A 16,607-nucleotide genomic window follows, 5' to 3' on the forward strand; every position below is an offset into this window, starting at 1 on the left:
GATTGCTTACAAGGCATGCAGCGTTTGCCTGGCACCTTAACTGAAAACAGACCTGTCCTTCGTGCTCAAACAAGGTATGCGTTCGTACAGCAACCCAAGGAAATCAACATGGGTGGCTTCACAAGTTTTTCGTTTCCGTGGTGTTTCTTTATCCTCCTTAATTGTGAAAATAAATGTTTTTCATTATATTTTGTTGTTTTGATCAGCCAAGGGAAAAAGAAAAGTTACTGAAGTACCAAGCGATGATACACAGCCAGGAATCGACCTGGTAAGGAAGGAGTCATTAACCGGTTTGGAATCTTTCCGAACAGTGGAGTACACTGAATTTCAGAGTATGACTTTCTTACAGTCTCTGGGGAAGGAAGGTTTGATAGAAGGTACTGAAAGAAGAATTCAAATAAAAAAGCTTACAAGTCTAGAGAGCAAAACAACTGAAAATAAGGTTACACAAAGAATTAAGGTTGAATTCCAAGATGAACTGTTCAAGAATAGGCCAAAATATTCTTGTAACAGCTTATCACCGGGAGTAGAAAATAATTTCATTTTAACATTACGTGATTGTGATTGTTTCCCGCATTTTAAGGGTTGTAATGATGAAAACAACCTTGAATGTAAACCTCCTGGTGGATGTGTGCATGTAGCAGAAAATTCCTCAAAGAAAGAAAATCTTAAGAATCTTGCCAAGAAGAGTGATGGAAATAATATTCCTCAACTTTTACAAGCTGAAGAAAACTTAGTAGGAGTAGATAAATTATTGCCTGAAGAAAATAATGTATACCAAAGTACGAAAAATGTCTTGCTTTCCTCCCTTCCAAGTGGGAAAAAAAAATGTTCAGTGGAGGAGAGCAGCATCGGGAGAAAAACCAAGAAAAAGATGAAGTTGTCTGAAAAGCGAGCTGAAACAGCTACTGAAATGAGCTTCTCTACTGTATACACCAAGTCTGTGTTACAAGAAAGCCATATGTGTGCTGAATATAAAGGAACGAGGACTTCAGAGACTAAAAAAGCCGCTAATAAAGTTTCAAAGAAAGTAAACCATAGCACACCATTTCCAATGGATCATTCTTTAAGCCACCCAGAAACACAAGGGAAAAAAACAAACCCGGAACATTATGTAAGTGCCAAGTCTCAGAAAACCCTTGCCCCACTTTTGAAAGTAGAAGCAAAAACTGCTTCAGAGCCCTCGATGTGTAAAACTGTGGAGCCAAAAGAACACTTCACGCCAGTGAAAAGCACAGTAGTGACGTCACCTAGTGACACCTCCAAGTTTTCTGATTACCATCATATTGAAATATCATCCCAGGAAGAGTTGGGGAACCAAGCTGAAGAATTAATGTTAAGCTGTCGTAGAACAATACCAATGACTGGTAAAAGAACTTGGCCTTGTTACTCATGTGCTAGAATATCTGCCCGATGCTGGAAAAAGACCGCCTTGCCAAAATCAGATCACTTTATTTCTGGGTCTGGGGAAAGTTTTAGTCAAGATGATTTTCTTAAACAGTCAACAAATCCAACTCACTTAACTGATTCCAACGTATTATTACAAAGTTCCAGAACAGAAGAAACCAACACTGGTTCTTCAAGTGAAGAAAAAGTAGATTCTGATGTAAATAGTTTGCCTTCCGTTTCTACAGTAGAACCTACTGTAATGGTTTTAAAGGAGCCTACAATTTGTGATGGTGATAAAGTGAAACTAGAGGATCTGAGCAGCAGTGGGCCAGAGGTAGTTTCGAATACTTCTGAAGATATTCACTTAACTAATGTGACTCAAAGCTTGACAGGAAGTAAAAAAAAGAATAAAGGAAATTTCGCAAAACCTAATTTGACACTGGCTTCCCATGAAGGCCAGGAAGCACATAATTCTACGGGCAAAACTATTAATCGAAAATCATGTAACAGTAAGCAAACACTTGTGGTTCCAGATTTGGTTAAAATATTGAACACAGGACGACTGACTAATTTTAAAATTCCTTTACTTAAGAATAAAGTAGGAAAAAGAAAAATAAATATCAAGTCATCAGAGAGAGAAGCTTACAGTCCTCTAGAACTTCTTGACAATTTGTCTGTAGCAGAGGTCAGACAGCATAGGAGTAAAGAAAACGTCTCCACAGTCACTTCAGGACCTCAGTCTGTGAGCATACAAAATAGTGTGACTCCCATGCAAGCAAGTTCTGACTCGCTCTACAGTAATGATTCCTGTAGTGTTTCTTCAGGCTTCTCAAAGCAAAGTAATAATAATCACATCTCTGAACTAGGAAATACTGTATCTAACAAGGAAACTGTGGAAGATAATCCTTTTTCTTGTAATCCTGGATGTATAGATAAAAGCACTGCCTTCTGTTCGAATGAACAAGACACATTTGAACCAGTTTCCTCTGAAGATAGTGGTGAAAAAATGACTAAGAGCTTTTCAGAAATTAAAGTGGAGTTTCCAGATATTCTTAAAGCATATGAAGATGATGTCCTCTTAATTGATGTGATTCAAGATGACCCAGACCTCTTTGGAATGTCCAATGAAGGAGAGCTAGCTTTTACTTCAGAGGGGCCCGTGATAAGCCTGGAGCCCAGTGTTTCTGAAGCGCATCAGACAGACTCCAAGCACATGGAACCTCCAGGAAAAACAGAACCCAGTGGTGACTTGAGGTACGCATGTTCAAGTATGACCTTTGGTGCAAATTTTTTGTTGGGGTTTCAAAAGTTTTAGACTCCTAGGTATCACTAATTTATCAGTGATAATAGAAGCTTTATTATTTTTACTTAACCCAACCCATTTTTAAATGGATATTAAGCCTGAGACCCCAAAACGTATTATACTAAAATGTACAGTAGAAATAAAGGGCTCTAAATATCTTGGAAAATGTTAATGGAGCAGATTAAATTACGGAAATTATTTCTTTCAAAAGTTACTTAAATTTATTTTTATGTCATTTTTTTGAATGAGCATAATATGTATATGCTTCAGCCAGCTTACTTATTAAGATGAGTGCTATATATTTTAATCCGTTATGTCTTGTTAGATTAAAAAAAATCATTTTTCAGGACACCAAGTAATCTTGGAAAGTTTTTAAAAAGTAAATAGGACTTTAAAGTATGCAAAGTTAGTGTTTATTTTTAGATAGGTAGTACTTTGAAAGCAATGGTGATGGTTTGAAAATTAAGATTAATTCCAGATAAGGCTTGTTTAATGAGGCAGCTTTAAATGGAGTCATGAAGGAGTTTAATTTAGTATGGTTGGCCCTAGTTTATTTAATATCATGTCATATTTTACCTAACTTTTACCATTCTTCAAGCCCTAATAGTATGTAATAATACTTTAATGTTGGAATGTTTTGTGAACCTACGAGGGGTACCCCCAAAAACCGGAATTTTGCTGGGCAGAGTGGAGCTTTCATAGTATGCATCTTTCCTGCTAGTTGAGCATCGAGCAACTCGCTCTGAGTTAGTGCACCCAGCGGTGTCACCTGGGAAGGTTCTCTCTGGTGAGAGTGAATTTTTTCCTAAAAGCAGTTTCTCTTGAACCTCGTTTTTGGTGATGGCCAATTCCAGAAAACAGCATGCAGCTATGAAATTTTATTTACTGCTTGGGAAAAATGCCACAAAAACTGTTGTGATGTTGAACACAGATTACAAGGACAGTGTGCTATGGGAAGAAGTCAAGTATAAGAGTGATTTTCTCATTTCCAAAAGGTGTGTGTCAATCAATGACAGACCTTGTTCTGGATGCCCATCAGAACGAATGAAATTGTCGACTCGTAGTGCAATTGGAGTTTATTCTACCAGGTCAGACTGTTAATCAGGCTTTCTGTGTAGAGATTCTGAAAAGGTTGCATAACCGTGGCAAAGAAGGCCTGATTTGTGGCACATGGTGGACTGTTTTTGCCACCACGACAATGCACCTGCTCACGCAGCCATCTTAGTGTGCCAGTTTTTGGTAAAAAACAGCATGCCTCTCTTGCTCCTCACGCCTTACTCACCTGACCTTGCTCAGTGCAACTTCTTTTTGTTCCCGAGAATGCAGAAGGACATGAAAGGACAGCAGTTTGACAACATAGCTGAAGAAAAAAATGAGGGAGGTGCTGTCAGCCATTTGAACAGATGATTTTGAAAAATGTTTCCAAGAATGGAATCACAGATTTGACAAATATATTCAGTGTAATGGAGAGTACCCTGAAGTTGATAAGTTGGTTTGTAAAAAAAATTTAAACGCATAGCTTTGAAGGAAAAAATTCCGGTTTTTGGGGTGTACTCGTTCATGTTTAAAAGAAACAAAAATGCTTTTCACTAAAATTCAAAGGTACATAATTTCATTGTCTCTGGTATTTATAGATTTTTGTTACCTTTAAATTATACTTCATCACCAAATAGGGTGCTTTTTATTTGCCAAGTAACAGAAACAAATGCTTTGCATATATTTACAGTCCCACCAGCAAGGGTTGAGCTTTTCATTTTCTCCTCAGTCTCTCTAGCATTTGTCCCAGGGCAGAAGTGGGCATATACTGGCTGAGGGCCCAGGTAGCTGCCCAGGCAATCTAGGTCTGGGGTTCATGGAGTGTGCCCTGGCTTGGAGAGACAGCAACCACACAAGCCTGCCATGAGCTAAGAGCCCTGGGTAGGAGAGAGGACGTGTCAGGTGTCTTGTGGACACATTTACACTTACCACTTCTCTTCTGGCCCCTCCCACTGTCTCTGGTCTTGGAAAGTTCAGCTTACTTAATTATCGCTGAGTCATTTTTCAAGATTGCTGGCACGTGAGTTTTTCTCTTGATGTTTTTCTCCTATTTGTTGAAGAAGGATTCTGTGTGATCGGTTTACTAAACTCGAACTGGAAGCCTAGCTTAATTCTTTGAAATTAAGAAATAAACAAATAAAAAACAGTTGCTGTACTTATTTATGAATGAAACTTTAAAAATAACTGTATCTATTGGGTCATGTAATCCTGTTCATACTGTACCTTAATTACTCATATGAATGTTTCTTCCTCCCAGTTCTCACTGCTATTATCTTAGATTATTGTAATAGGCACCTAGTTATTTTTCAGAACTCTGCCTTAGTGGTCTTTAGAGATAGAAATTCATCTGGGAATAACTGTTTGCATAGCTTCAGTGACCTGCAGTCACCCAATGTTCTTGGTAAGACTTTAAAGACTCTTTAGTGGGTCTGCATCCATTCCCTTTTTGATAGCTATGATGTCAAACTAACTTGAACTTATGGTGAGTTTGAACTTTATCCTAGAGCAAGTAAGATAGAGAAATGTTATCTGATTTACATGTTTGAATTCATAGCTCTACTGTGGAGAATAACTGTATGGAGCTATTTTAACATTCGCCCCATAGGACATAGTGACTTCAAATACAGAAATGGGAGGACTGTGGAGAATATGGTTGGATATGGAAGATAATTGAGAAATAGTGATTAATCAGATGGTAAGGCAGAGGGAGGAGTGCTTTTATTTCTGAGAAAGACCAATTATCCTCCTTTTTTTTTTTTTTTCAGATGCAAAGGGAAGATTCAGGGGAGGGTAGAGGTCCTGAAGAGGCCTTTGAGGTACTGACATGAAAATATTCTGACAAACAACTAGGTATAAATCACAGAGAAGTCTGGACTGAGGAAAGGGATTGTGTGGGTGTGGGTGTGTGTGTGGCTGTGGCTGTGCGCGCGCATGCGTGCGTACTTGCTTTCTGTTTATATTATTATTATTTCTCTACTCTTTTAAACAGATGAGAATTTACACAAATTTTTTGCAGCCCCTTTATGTACATCTCTGATTGTTGGTAAGCTATATGTTGGTGGAAATACTTAATATTTTTTCAAGAAATAGTGTACACAAAATGTTTTTCTCTTTTTTAGCTAGGAAATAGTCTTGAATCAATTAGTAGTTGTAGAGCTGTGAAGTATATTTAACAAAACACATTTATAAATAGGTGTTATATTTTATTCTGTGTATTTTATTTATTTTAATGAAAAGAATAATTTTATTAGGGGTTCATACAACACTTAACACAATCCATACATATATCCATTGTGTCAAGCACATTTGTTGCCATCATTCTCAAAACATTTGCTTTCTACTTGAGCCCTTGGTATCAGTTCCTCATTTTTCCCCTCCCTCCCTGCTCCCCCTTCTCTCATGAACTCTTGATAATTTATAAATTATTATTATTATTTTGTCATATCTTACACAGTCCGACATGTCCCTTCACCCACTTTTCTGTTGTCCATCCTCCAGGGAGGAGGTTATATGTAGATCCTTGTGATCGGTTCCCCCTTTACACCAAGAGTATCTTATATTTGAGTGCCTGCTATATATCAGCTTCTCATTGAGCCTATGCTATTGGCTCTAAGGGCATTTTATCTCATTTAATCCTCACAATAACCTGAGAGGTAGGTGGTATTCTAATTTACAGACAAGATTAGATTTGAAGTTGTTGCATAATTTTGTCACACATTATATACAGTAAATGACAACAGTATTTGATCTCAAATTGGTGTAACTGATCTCTGTAGCCTTGACCTCTAGATGGTATGATGTCTTTAGAGGTTTTTTTAAAAAACAAAAACCCTCAACCTCTTGCTCTCAAGATGTCTCCTTTGACACCCAAGACGTATTTATATATGGTTGAAAGTAGAGGTTAAACACTATCTTGTGTTGGTGTGATGCTTTATATTTTTTTCAATGTTTGATGGATCTCATTTGAGTGCTGTCTGAGTAACAAATTGATTGACTACACTCCCTGACTTCGAGGTAGTGTGTTGAGTCCTGGGTCCCAGTAGAGTATTTTGCCCTGGAGGACTTGAGCTTCTGCTTACCCGCTGCTAAAGCTAGTATTGTATAGTATTTTGAGAGATACATAGTTTTGCTTGGAATAGCATGTTTAAGCACTGTTGACTTCATAATAGAGACTTTCCTGTACCGGACCAGGAATTGAGCAAGTCAGACATCTGTTCTTCCTTGCTAGCAGGTAAGTTTGGACATTTTTGGAATATGCAATATTGAAATATCTTGTGTTTTAATCGTTATTCACGCCTAGTCAATAACTATATTAGGCTTTATCTACAAAGGACAAATAATTGATCTCAGCAATTTCAATAGTCTTATTTTTAAAATGAATTCTATATTTACCTTAACCACATTTTAAATCAATGTCTTTTAACTTTTTTGATAGCAGCTATTCATAATTTTAATTACCTGCATTTTTACTTCCTAGTATCCCTGGTAATGTGGTGGGTTAATTAATAAGCATTGAGCTGCTAACTGCAAGGCTTGTGGTTCAAAACCCACTAGCCATTCCATGGAAGAAATGCAAGGCTGTCTGGTCCCATAACGATTTAGTGTCTTGGAAACCCCAGGGAACAGTTCTATTTTCCTATAAGATCACAATGAATCAGAATTAATGGCTGAGGGTTTGGGGTTTACTTCACTGGAACTAATTCAATATGAAAGTTGATTTTACTTTGACTTTCAAGTGTTAATATATCGAAAATACATTGAAAACAGCTGGACATGATAAGATAGATTCTAAATTTATTTACCTTGGAAGGTCTTTTAGTTTTATATTACTGTCAATTTATTTTTTTATAAATAGTGAGGACTTAGTGTATAACTTCCCGAAAACTCTACTTCAAACATGTCCTATTGGAGCCTCTGTATTCTTAACTCATTTTTAGAGCAATCTTTGAATGACTTGATTATTTTGTTATTTAAAGTTTCTTCAGCCGATTATTGTTTGTTTGCAGCAAATGAACTAAAGGATGAATCAAAAAATGTGAATGTTCCCTTAGTAGACATTACCAATGAGACCTCTGTAAATGAGCAACTGGAAAACATCAGTGAACATACCACGGGTTCAGACTTGGATGAGAAGGTACAAAGGAATCTTTCGTCGTATTTTTGTGTTCCTTAGTTTAAATCATGATTTTGCAGAAATTCAGCTTACCAGTGACAATGTAACTCATTTTTATTGGGCAAAAGAATTACTTCTCTCTGTTCATAGACTATGTGGCATGATGTTTTGCATACACACAGTATAAGCATGGTTTCCCTTATCTGAGGAAATAGGAATACTGTTTATAACTTATATGTTTAGCTTTTTTGGTATCTGAAGTTTATCTCAAATCTTCTGTAAGCTTTTCTAAACAAAATGGTGCCAGGTGTTTTTAGTGAAATGTCTTTAGGGTCTGTTGTTTTCGCTGCCATAGAAAACAGCATGGATAGCTCTCTTGTTTCCTTCACATCTCTACTCAGACTTCATGTTCTCAGAAAGGACTCCACCAGCCATGTAACCTAATACCGCACACAGTTCTCTTCTTGCAAAATTTTATATTCCCTTCTCTTGTATTTGTCATGATCTAACATACCACATATTTTACTTATTTGTCTTTGTCTCCTCCTAATAGAATATAAACTCCATGAAGACTGGGGTGTATGTCCATTTTTGTTTACTCCTGAATCCGTGGCACCTGGAGCAGTGGCTGAAATGGAGTAATAACACAAATAATTGTTAAATGGATTATTGAATATGAGCCTCATTTTAAAATGGTCTTTTAAATACTAGAAGTGCGCTGCAGTGCAGTGAGTTATTTAATATGATTCTTATAGCCATAGCCTTTAATACTCCCACCAAATAAACTTTTTTTTCCTGATGGGTTTGAGTAAGAAGTTGGGGGAAGAAACTGATAGAATTATGAGGTTTGCCTCAGTGTTGTTAAATAGGGTTCATTGTGATTGGCATCCTGCTGGGTATGAAATGAGCCATTTCAAAAGTGGAAGAGGGATATCATTACCAGCAGTAGAGGGGAGCCAGAAGTGGTGGAGTGCCTTGATTCTAAATGCAGCTGTGACACCAAGGGAATGGCAAAGGAGCCACAGAAGCAGTAGAACCAGAGCCAAAGCATGGGACAGACCAGTGGGCTTTTCAGCCTACAGAGCACATAAAACTGAGAGCTTTGGGGTGGGAGGCTGGCTTGTGGAATATGGTGCCTCTGAGCACTTCATGGGGAAGCTGAGTTTACTGACACACACAGTCGGAGCTGAGTGCTTTCAGGTGAGACCTCTAGCAGAGTAGCGTGCATTTATTGGTAGCCCTAAAAGAACTTTGTGACATTGCCCAGGCAAGGCCATGCCAAGAAGCTAAGCAAGGGGATCTGCTGGGCCAATTCCATTCAAGGCAGAGGCCAACTTAGAAAGTTAAGGTGACTAGTTTTGTGGACTCCTAGCGGGTAAGAGGAAATCTTGGATAGATTTTCTCAAAATACACAGGACAATTATGGGGCTTACTATGAAGACATTTTATTGCAAGCTGCGTTGGTGAGGAAAGCCAGGAAAGTTGTGACAAGGGGTTCCCCCACACACCCATTTTGACAACACACTACTTATTCATTGAGGACTTAGCAAGAGAGCTATCCTGTGAGAATCTCTTACTCCATTCACTTCACAACCCTAATGTTGCCCCTTCAGACTCTGCCTCCAAAACTCACAGTACGTTGAAAAGGAATGCCATTTGAGTCCCTTGAAGATGCCAAAACCGAGGTGTGGACATAGTCTTTGGGAAGGTTACAGAATCCCACCATCAGAAGTTCTGAAGTATAGACCCAGATGGAGTGTATGTTGAGAAACAATGGCTTTACATTTTGATGGTGTTCATTTAAAAGGTTTCTGGGTTTTCATAGCAGTACTTCCTGACTGACTTTGTATTCTCCTTAAACTCTCTGGGGGAAGACTTGACTGATTCATTCCTTCAAGGGCCAAACTTAGTAAATGTCTACCTAAGTTCACAAAATATGTAACACTGTACATATTTAAAGAGCATAGACCTTTAAAATACTAGCTCTTTAAAAACAATCTATAAAATTGTTTACACATTATACTCACTCCATTAACTGCCGTTGAGTCATTTCCTTGTAGTCAGCATCCCAACACGTAGTAGCCCCCGACTAGCACCTGAGCAGCCTTTTATGCTTCACTGATGCCACCTCCTGGCAGGTATAAGTGAGAGTTGGCTACCTGGACAAAGAGGGGTGGGTGAGTGGCCAACAGCAGCAACATTTTAAGTCAAGGGCAGAGACTGGACTTGTCAATTACGACCTCAGATGAAGCTCTAGATTGTCAATTCTCATGAGGACAGAGCAAGGCTGGGCTACCCAGCGAGAACCAGGTAATAGTAGGGCTGGTGGGGGTCTCAGCGGGAAGCATGTACCCTCTCCTGTATGCACCTAGGCCCTCCTGTTCATAGACAAGGGTCCAACCACCCTGGACAAAGCCACCAAGGGTGTTTGGGGGTTGTTGAGGGGATGAGCCAGGGTGACTCAACCTGAAATGTAGAGGAAAACACCCTGAGGATGGGAAGTAGGGCAATGTGTGAGCCACCCTGAATGTGGAGGATGATGGTCCTCCCGTGTAGGTGGCAGTAGGAACCACACCTTCCTGAAGCAAATGGGGGCAGGGCAACACAGCAAATGACCTTAGCAGGGGACCAGCAGAACATTCACAGTACGGGAGGGGGGGGGGTGAAATGATGTGTGGTCATCCTCTGTATTTGCATAATGCTGATTTTCACAATGGCCTGGTCTTTGGAGCCTAACCATGCCTATACGTGAGGAGTAGTGTACATCTGTTTCTCCCTATCAAGTCTTTTTTTTTTTAATGTTTTTCTTTTTTCTTTTTAATCATTTTATTAGGGGCTCATACAACTCTTACTTATCACATTCCATACATACATCAATTGTATAAAGCGCATTTGTACATTCATTGCCCTCATCATTCTCAAAGCATTTCCTCTCCACTTACGCCCCCGGCATTAGGTCCTCATTTTTCCCCTCCCCGCTCCCCCCTCCCTCATGAGCCCTTGATAATTTATAAATTGTTATTTTGTCATATCTTGCCCTGTCCGACGTCTCCCTTCACCCACTTTTCGGTTGTCGGTCCCCCAGGGAGGAGGTCACATATAGTTCCTTGTAATCGGTTCCCTCTTTCCAACCCACTCTCCCTCCACCCTCCCAGTATCGCCACTCACTCCACCCTCTCCAGTCTTTAGGCTAGTGTTGTCTGACAAATATGTTTAAAACCTCAAATTACATTAGTTTCTTGTTTGTCACTTATCCTTTAAAGAGACGTAACACTAAGCAATCATGTCTGTTCTCAAGTCGTCAGCATTTTCAGTGCTCTTCACATTCATGTTTCCATCCGATACCATTTCTCTTCAACCCAAAGGACAGCCTTTGACACATCCTGACAGTGTGTGTGTGCTTTCAGTATTTGTATACCTGAAATGGTCAGTATTTTGCGTTCATTTCTGAAAAATATATTCAATGACTATTAAATCTAGTGTGATAGGCTTTTTTGGTTTTTCTTCTGTGATTTTTGTCTTTTTTTATCTCTGGATATGCATAGCATATTTGCTCAATATATTTACTCGCTGTCATATGTTGCCATACTTTTTTCAATTTTTTTTGTTTTGACTTGGTTTAAAAGCCTTGAAGAAAGTTTCATTTTCTATTTAATCAAGTCTATCACTTTTCTTTTGTAGTTTCTCAGTGATAAGCCATATTTTTAGAAATATTTATGTTCTGTTTAAGTTTTTTCTCCTGATCCATCCAAGGTTTCTGTGTGCAAGGGGAAGCCAGCCCCTAGCACGTCATTACAGGTCCAGTAGGTGCAATTGCACAGCGATAATAAGTAAAGATTATAGTAAAGTCATAGCCTGAGAGATACAAGAGAAATATTGAAATAATGGAGTCAGGCACAATTCATGGTAGCAATGCTCACCTCATCCCTAAGAACTATTAGCAGTAGGGTGTAAACCCCACCTACAGGAACCAAGCTAATGGTCGCAAGCCTCAGGGAGAAGTAGTCCATTGTCCCCAGCAGCAGGGAGCAGGCCCATCCCTGTGGTAGGGTGAGATAGTAGTCTGGCAGCGATTGCCTCGAGATAAATAATTTTTATCATTAGCTGCAAACAGTGTCCTAAATCTAACATATTTGGGCGAGACGATTTGGGAGAAATCTTTCTGTTTCCCACAATTCTCCCTTCCATTTTATATATAAGATTCAAAAGAGCCATATGAGCGACATGGTTATTTTCTATATATTAAAAGTTGTCGAGGCAAAACTTCATGATCCAGTTAATATAGCCAAAAATTCAGGCTTATAGAAAACGTTTTTAATCCAGGTGCTGGGGACAAAGTCTCCCTTTGCAATCTTCTATTGGAGGAAGGTATGAGAGGGCTTGGATGCTGCGGCGGGAGGAAATGGAGCCAATAGAGTCTGCTTCTATAGGGAGATTGAATTAACCATGTGCTCGCTTTAAGGCAGCACAGCTTTAAGGGGAGAAACTGTGGAAAAGATAAATTACCGCAGGAAAATGTACTCGGACTATATCTCCAACTACCAGAGTGGCAGATTGACTACCGTCTGGAAACTGGCCTTCCAGATTCCCTCCATACCAGTCAGGGAATAAGTCCCAGTTTTATTTCCCTCAGTGCTAGTATCCCACGTTTCCCCTTTCTGCATTATGTTTAAGATTTAATACTGCCATGGAGGCAACATGGTCTCTCTCCTTATCTCTTAGCTTCCTATGGAAGCGACATGAGACTGCGAGCATCAAAAATATGATGATAAGGAATACAGTCAGACTGGAACTGAAGCTATGTGAGATACTTTGAGCCGAAGCTCGAGGATCCAACCCTTCCATGCCATTCACCAACTACTTAATCACATCAGAGCCAGGAAATGCCTCGAGTCTGTCTTTGAATGTATAGAAAATATCCTTTTTAAGCTGATCAACATCTAATGAAATGTTTCCCTTAAACCCTTGCAAATGTTTCCTAATCAAATCCCAATCATGCAGTGTTACATTATATAGGTAAGGAGTTACACAGAAATCAGTTACATTCCAATCACATTATAACAAGTCCAAAATCTTGATCTTTCAGCAAAACAATAGCCTGTATTAATAGTCCAGTCACTATTGTATAAAATGTTCAGCTTTGATAGAGTCCCAGAGTGTCTCTTAGACAGAATCAGCAATGGAGGAAATATCTCAGCAGTCAGCGATCACCATTCTCAGGAATCTGCCAGGTCTTGACATTTTGGGTAGCTTCAGTAACAGGACAGGGTCAGGTCACACATCAGTTTCCCTCTTTTCTTCTGGGCCTTGCTGGCTGAAGAAAAATCCACCTATCTCCTTTGCCTGTGAAAATATAAACAAGCAGCCCCTCCCTTCGGGGTGTCAGTGACCTGAAAAAGGAATTATGATTAAGCTTCTGTGGTTCCTTCAAGTCCTTCATGTCCATCTTTCTCTGACCGTGGCTGTGCCCTTCTAAGGGCGTCCATCAGCTGTATTCTGCAGAAACATAGATGCACAGCCCTTTCTCCAGGTGGTCAACGGACCTGGATCCCAAACGCGATTCCCATCATCTTCTTGGGACTTCTTAGAATCATCTTTCTCTGTAGAAGTGAAAATGTGTTTATCTGCCCTAATTTTTTTCACAAGTTTTTAGTAAGGAGAAAAAATTTCTTGTTAAAATGACCAAATGAAATTTGTCACACATAAGATTCCTCTTCTCCCCCTTCTGTTTTACCAATGCAAATGTTAAAGCTCTGCTAGCAACCTCAGTTAACTTGCTTGATTTTGAACCAGTAAAACTACTAGTTAATTAGCCTTTATTGTTATGTAAATGTTGGCTGCCAGCTCTCAGAGAATCCAGAGAGCTAACATGTAAATTTTGACTCCCAGCTCTCAGAGAATTAAGAGAGCTAACTCAGGATGATTTGAAAGACTGAAAAAATTCTTAATAAATTTGTTCTTGAAGTGACTTACCAAACAGACATTTTTTTTCTCCAAGTTTACCAGTAAGGTTACAGGCCCTTTACACTGTATGATTTTACCTTCTTGCAATATTCTGTCTCGGTTAATTTCTCTCATTCCTTCCATGCTGGATTTAGAGGAAGTTAATGGGCGGGTCTTAGGCCCTCCTGATTGCCCTAAAGAAATAACCCCACATCCAAAGTTTTAAAACCTTTCCCTTCAATTTTTAAGTCCATATGGGGGCTCTGTTGTTTCCCCACAACAGCATTCCAGAAGACCCCTTGATGTAAAGGGGGGTCAGACTTCTCAAGTACTCTTTCCTGATAGGCATACATGTTTACTCTAGGAATGAAAGGAAGCAAAGATTGGCTTAAGCGATCTTCTTTATAAACCATGGTGTATCAGAATCCATCACTGCCTTAACTTCTTCATATTCCTGTTCACTAATTCCAGCAACAATCTGAGCACCTTGAGAATTTAGATTAGACTTTCCTAATAAACATCCCGTAGTTCTCTTAGGCAGCGGGCCCCAATTACTGCTCTTAATAATTTCTGATTCAATTACAGCTTTAGGCTTTTCCTCACAACTCTGATCCACTCCAGTATCAATTTGGATTCCCTGAGTACTTAGGTTAAATCTTCCTGATAGAAACTGTATTACTCCTTCATTAAGAGGCTCCTGCTTTTTAGAATCAACAGGCTGCTGCAAGGGCTTCTGAGTAATTTCTAGGTTAGTCAAGCTTATTGCAGCCAGAACAGGGGCTGGGGTTTTGCGAGTTGGGTTAGGTCTGGTCTCCAGCTGTGAGACTGGGTGATACCTGCAGTTTCTCTCTAAGATCTTTGCTCCGGCAGGCAGACACCTTGCCTCCCATGCTCTGCTGGGTGGGATCTGTATCAAGTTCCTTCCTCTATTACCTGCACTCCGTTCAAAGGGGCTCAGAGTACGCCCCACTACACTTTTTTTGGCTGGGTGTTACTTCCAGATAAATGTCCTCTATTGCTGAATTTTGAATGACAATGCTTTGCCCAGTCACTACCTCTATCGCAGCAGGGGCAAAATCCAGTTTCCTCGGACTCTTTCCCTGGGTCTTTTCCGCTGTGAATCATCCTGTTCTTTTGCAATATCTGCCTGCTGTCTCTGATAATGTCCCTCTGCTCCACATGTAAAGCATCTCCCTTTAGGTCTGGTGTGACTTGCCAAAGCAGCAGCCATGAGGTTGGCTCTGTGCTCATCTGTCCCTACATCCCTGCACAGCCTGATATAATCTAACAGCATGCTCTGTTCCTTGAAAGGGCGTTTGGCAGCTTGACATGATGTATTCGAGTTCTCAAATGCTAATGTAAGAAGATTATCTGCTGCCCCTTTGTCTGTTACATTCTTGTGGACAGCATCCTTCAACCTGGATATAAAATCTATATAGGGCTCATCATTCCTTTGCTGTACTGTCGTGTACCTTAGCCGTCTGCTTCCTGATGGTATTAATTTCTCCCAGGCCTTTAGACAGACTTCCTGTACCTGTGCAAAAGTCTGCTCATCAAAGTTTAATTGTGCCTCAATTGTGATGTAATTCTCATCTCCTAGCAGCTGATGAACTCCTATATCTGTGCCCTCTTCTGCATTTTTTCGTGCTCGTGAAAGAGCTGCTTCATTCCACAGCATCTGATAATTACAGAGATTCTGAAAGTGAAAAACACACTTTCTTCAAAGCTTTCCAGTCTGCCGGGATCCAATATTGCATTTCTGCCATAGACTTGATCATACCAATTACAAATGGTGAATCTGGACCATAGCTAGATACTGCTAGCTTGAGATCTTTCAGTAGCTTAAAGGGAAAGACAGTATATCTCCGTTCTTGATTCCCTTCGGGGTGCTGCTTATCAGGCTCCCTGTTATAATTCTAATGGGATAAGCCATTCTGAATTCTAAATCTGCTTCTTGAGCTCTACTCTTTTCCACCCATGAAAGCAAAGGTGCCTTCCTGACTCTTTGCTTCTCACTTTCCCAGCCTCACTTTCTAGGTTAAATCTATTTGCATTTCTTTGGATCTAATCTCTCCTCCAGCACTGGCTTCCTTGATAGTATTGTGATTCCCTGCGCTATACTCTAGTGGGGCAGATGCTTCTACTCTACTATCGCCTAATTCAAACTTCATTTTCTCAGCTACACCTAAAATCTTCTCATCTGCCTTATAATCATTCTGCCTGTTTCTTACTTGACTTAAGTCTATGTAGCTTAGAGGCTTCTCGCTGCTCTGCTGGTCTTGTTCCTTAGCTCTCTCACCCTGCAGCGGCTCCAACACTGCTTTAATCTGCACCCACAGCTCCCAGGCCTCCATGGGTATGCTCTGTCCTTCCCTGTGAGCTTTTCTTAAGTTAATGGCTACCTTAACCCAGATCTCCAGATCAAAGATTCCTGACTCTGGAAAAGAAGGATTAAATTTCCTTGCCACTTGAAGAAACTCTTTCATTCTCTTATTCATTACCACTACATTTCGTTTCTTCAAGAAGTGGCAAAGAGTGATACTGTACTCTGTATCCTTGCTCTTTGCCTGAGCCATATCTCACTTGGACTAAAAAAATATACTCAAAAAAAATTTTCACGATTCACCCTCACTGTCCAATGAGGCCGTACAATTGTTACACGGGATATAACTCAAAATAGTTCTTTTCCTACAGGGCCCCACGTAATAGGTGCCATATGCAAGGGGAAGCCAGCCCCTAGCACATCATTACGGGTCCAGTAGGTGCAATTGCACAGCGATAATAAGTAAAGACTATATAGTAAAGTCATAGAGAGCATGAGAG

General features: G+C 39.8%; 1 protein-coding gene across 6 annotated transcripts in view; it reads left to right on the plus strand.

Moving 5' to 3' along the window:
- TOPAZ1 (testis and ovary specific TOPAZ 1) overlaps positions 1–16,607 on the plus strand; it is a 78,792-nt gene that overhangs the window by 3,281 nt on the left and 58,904 nt on the right. For all 6 annotated transcript variants that reach the window (XM_045295075.1, XM_045295076.1, XM_045295082.1 and 3 more), the window contains exons 2-5: positions 207–2,643; positions 5,494–5,544; positions 6,898–6,959; positions 7,735–7,862. In XM_045295075.1, the coding sequence (XP_045151010.1) occupies positions 207–2,643; positions 5,494–5,544; positions 6,898–6,959; positions 7,735–7,862 (2,678 nt within the window). The remainder of the gene's footprint in view (positions 1–206; positions 2,644–5,493; positions 5,545–6,897; positions 6,960–7,734; positions 7,863–16,607) is intronic.

This window comes from Echinops telfairi, unplaced genomic scaffold, assembly GCF_000313985.2.
Source record: "Echinops telfairi isolate 266 unplaced genomic scaffold, ASM31398v2 ScPeMD7_4225;HRSCAF=4972, whole genome shotgun sequence".
Taxonomy (NCBI): Eukaryota; Metazoa; Chordata; class Mammalia; order Afrosoricida; family Tenrecidae; genus Echinops; species Echinops telfairi.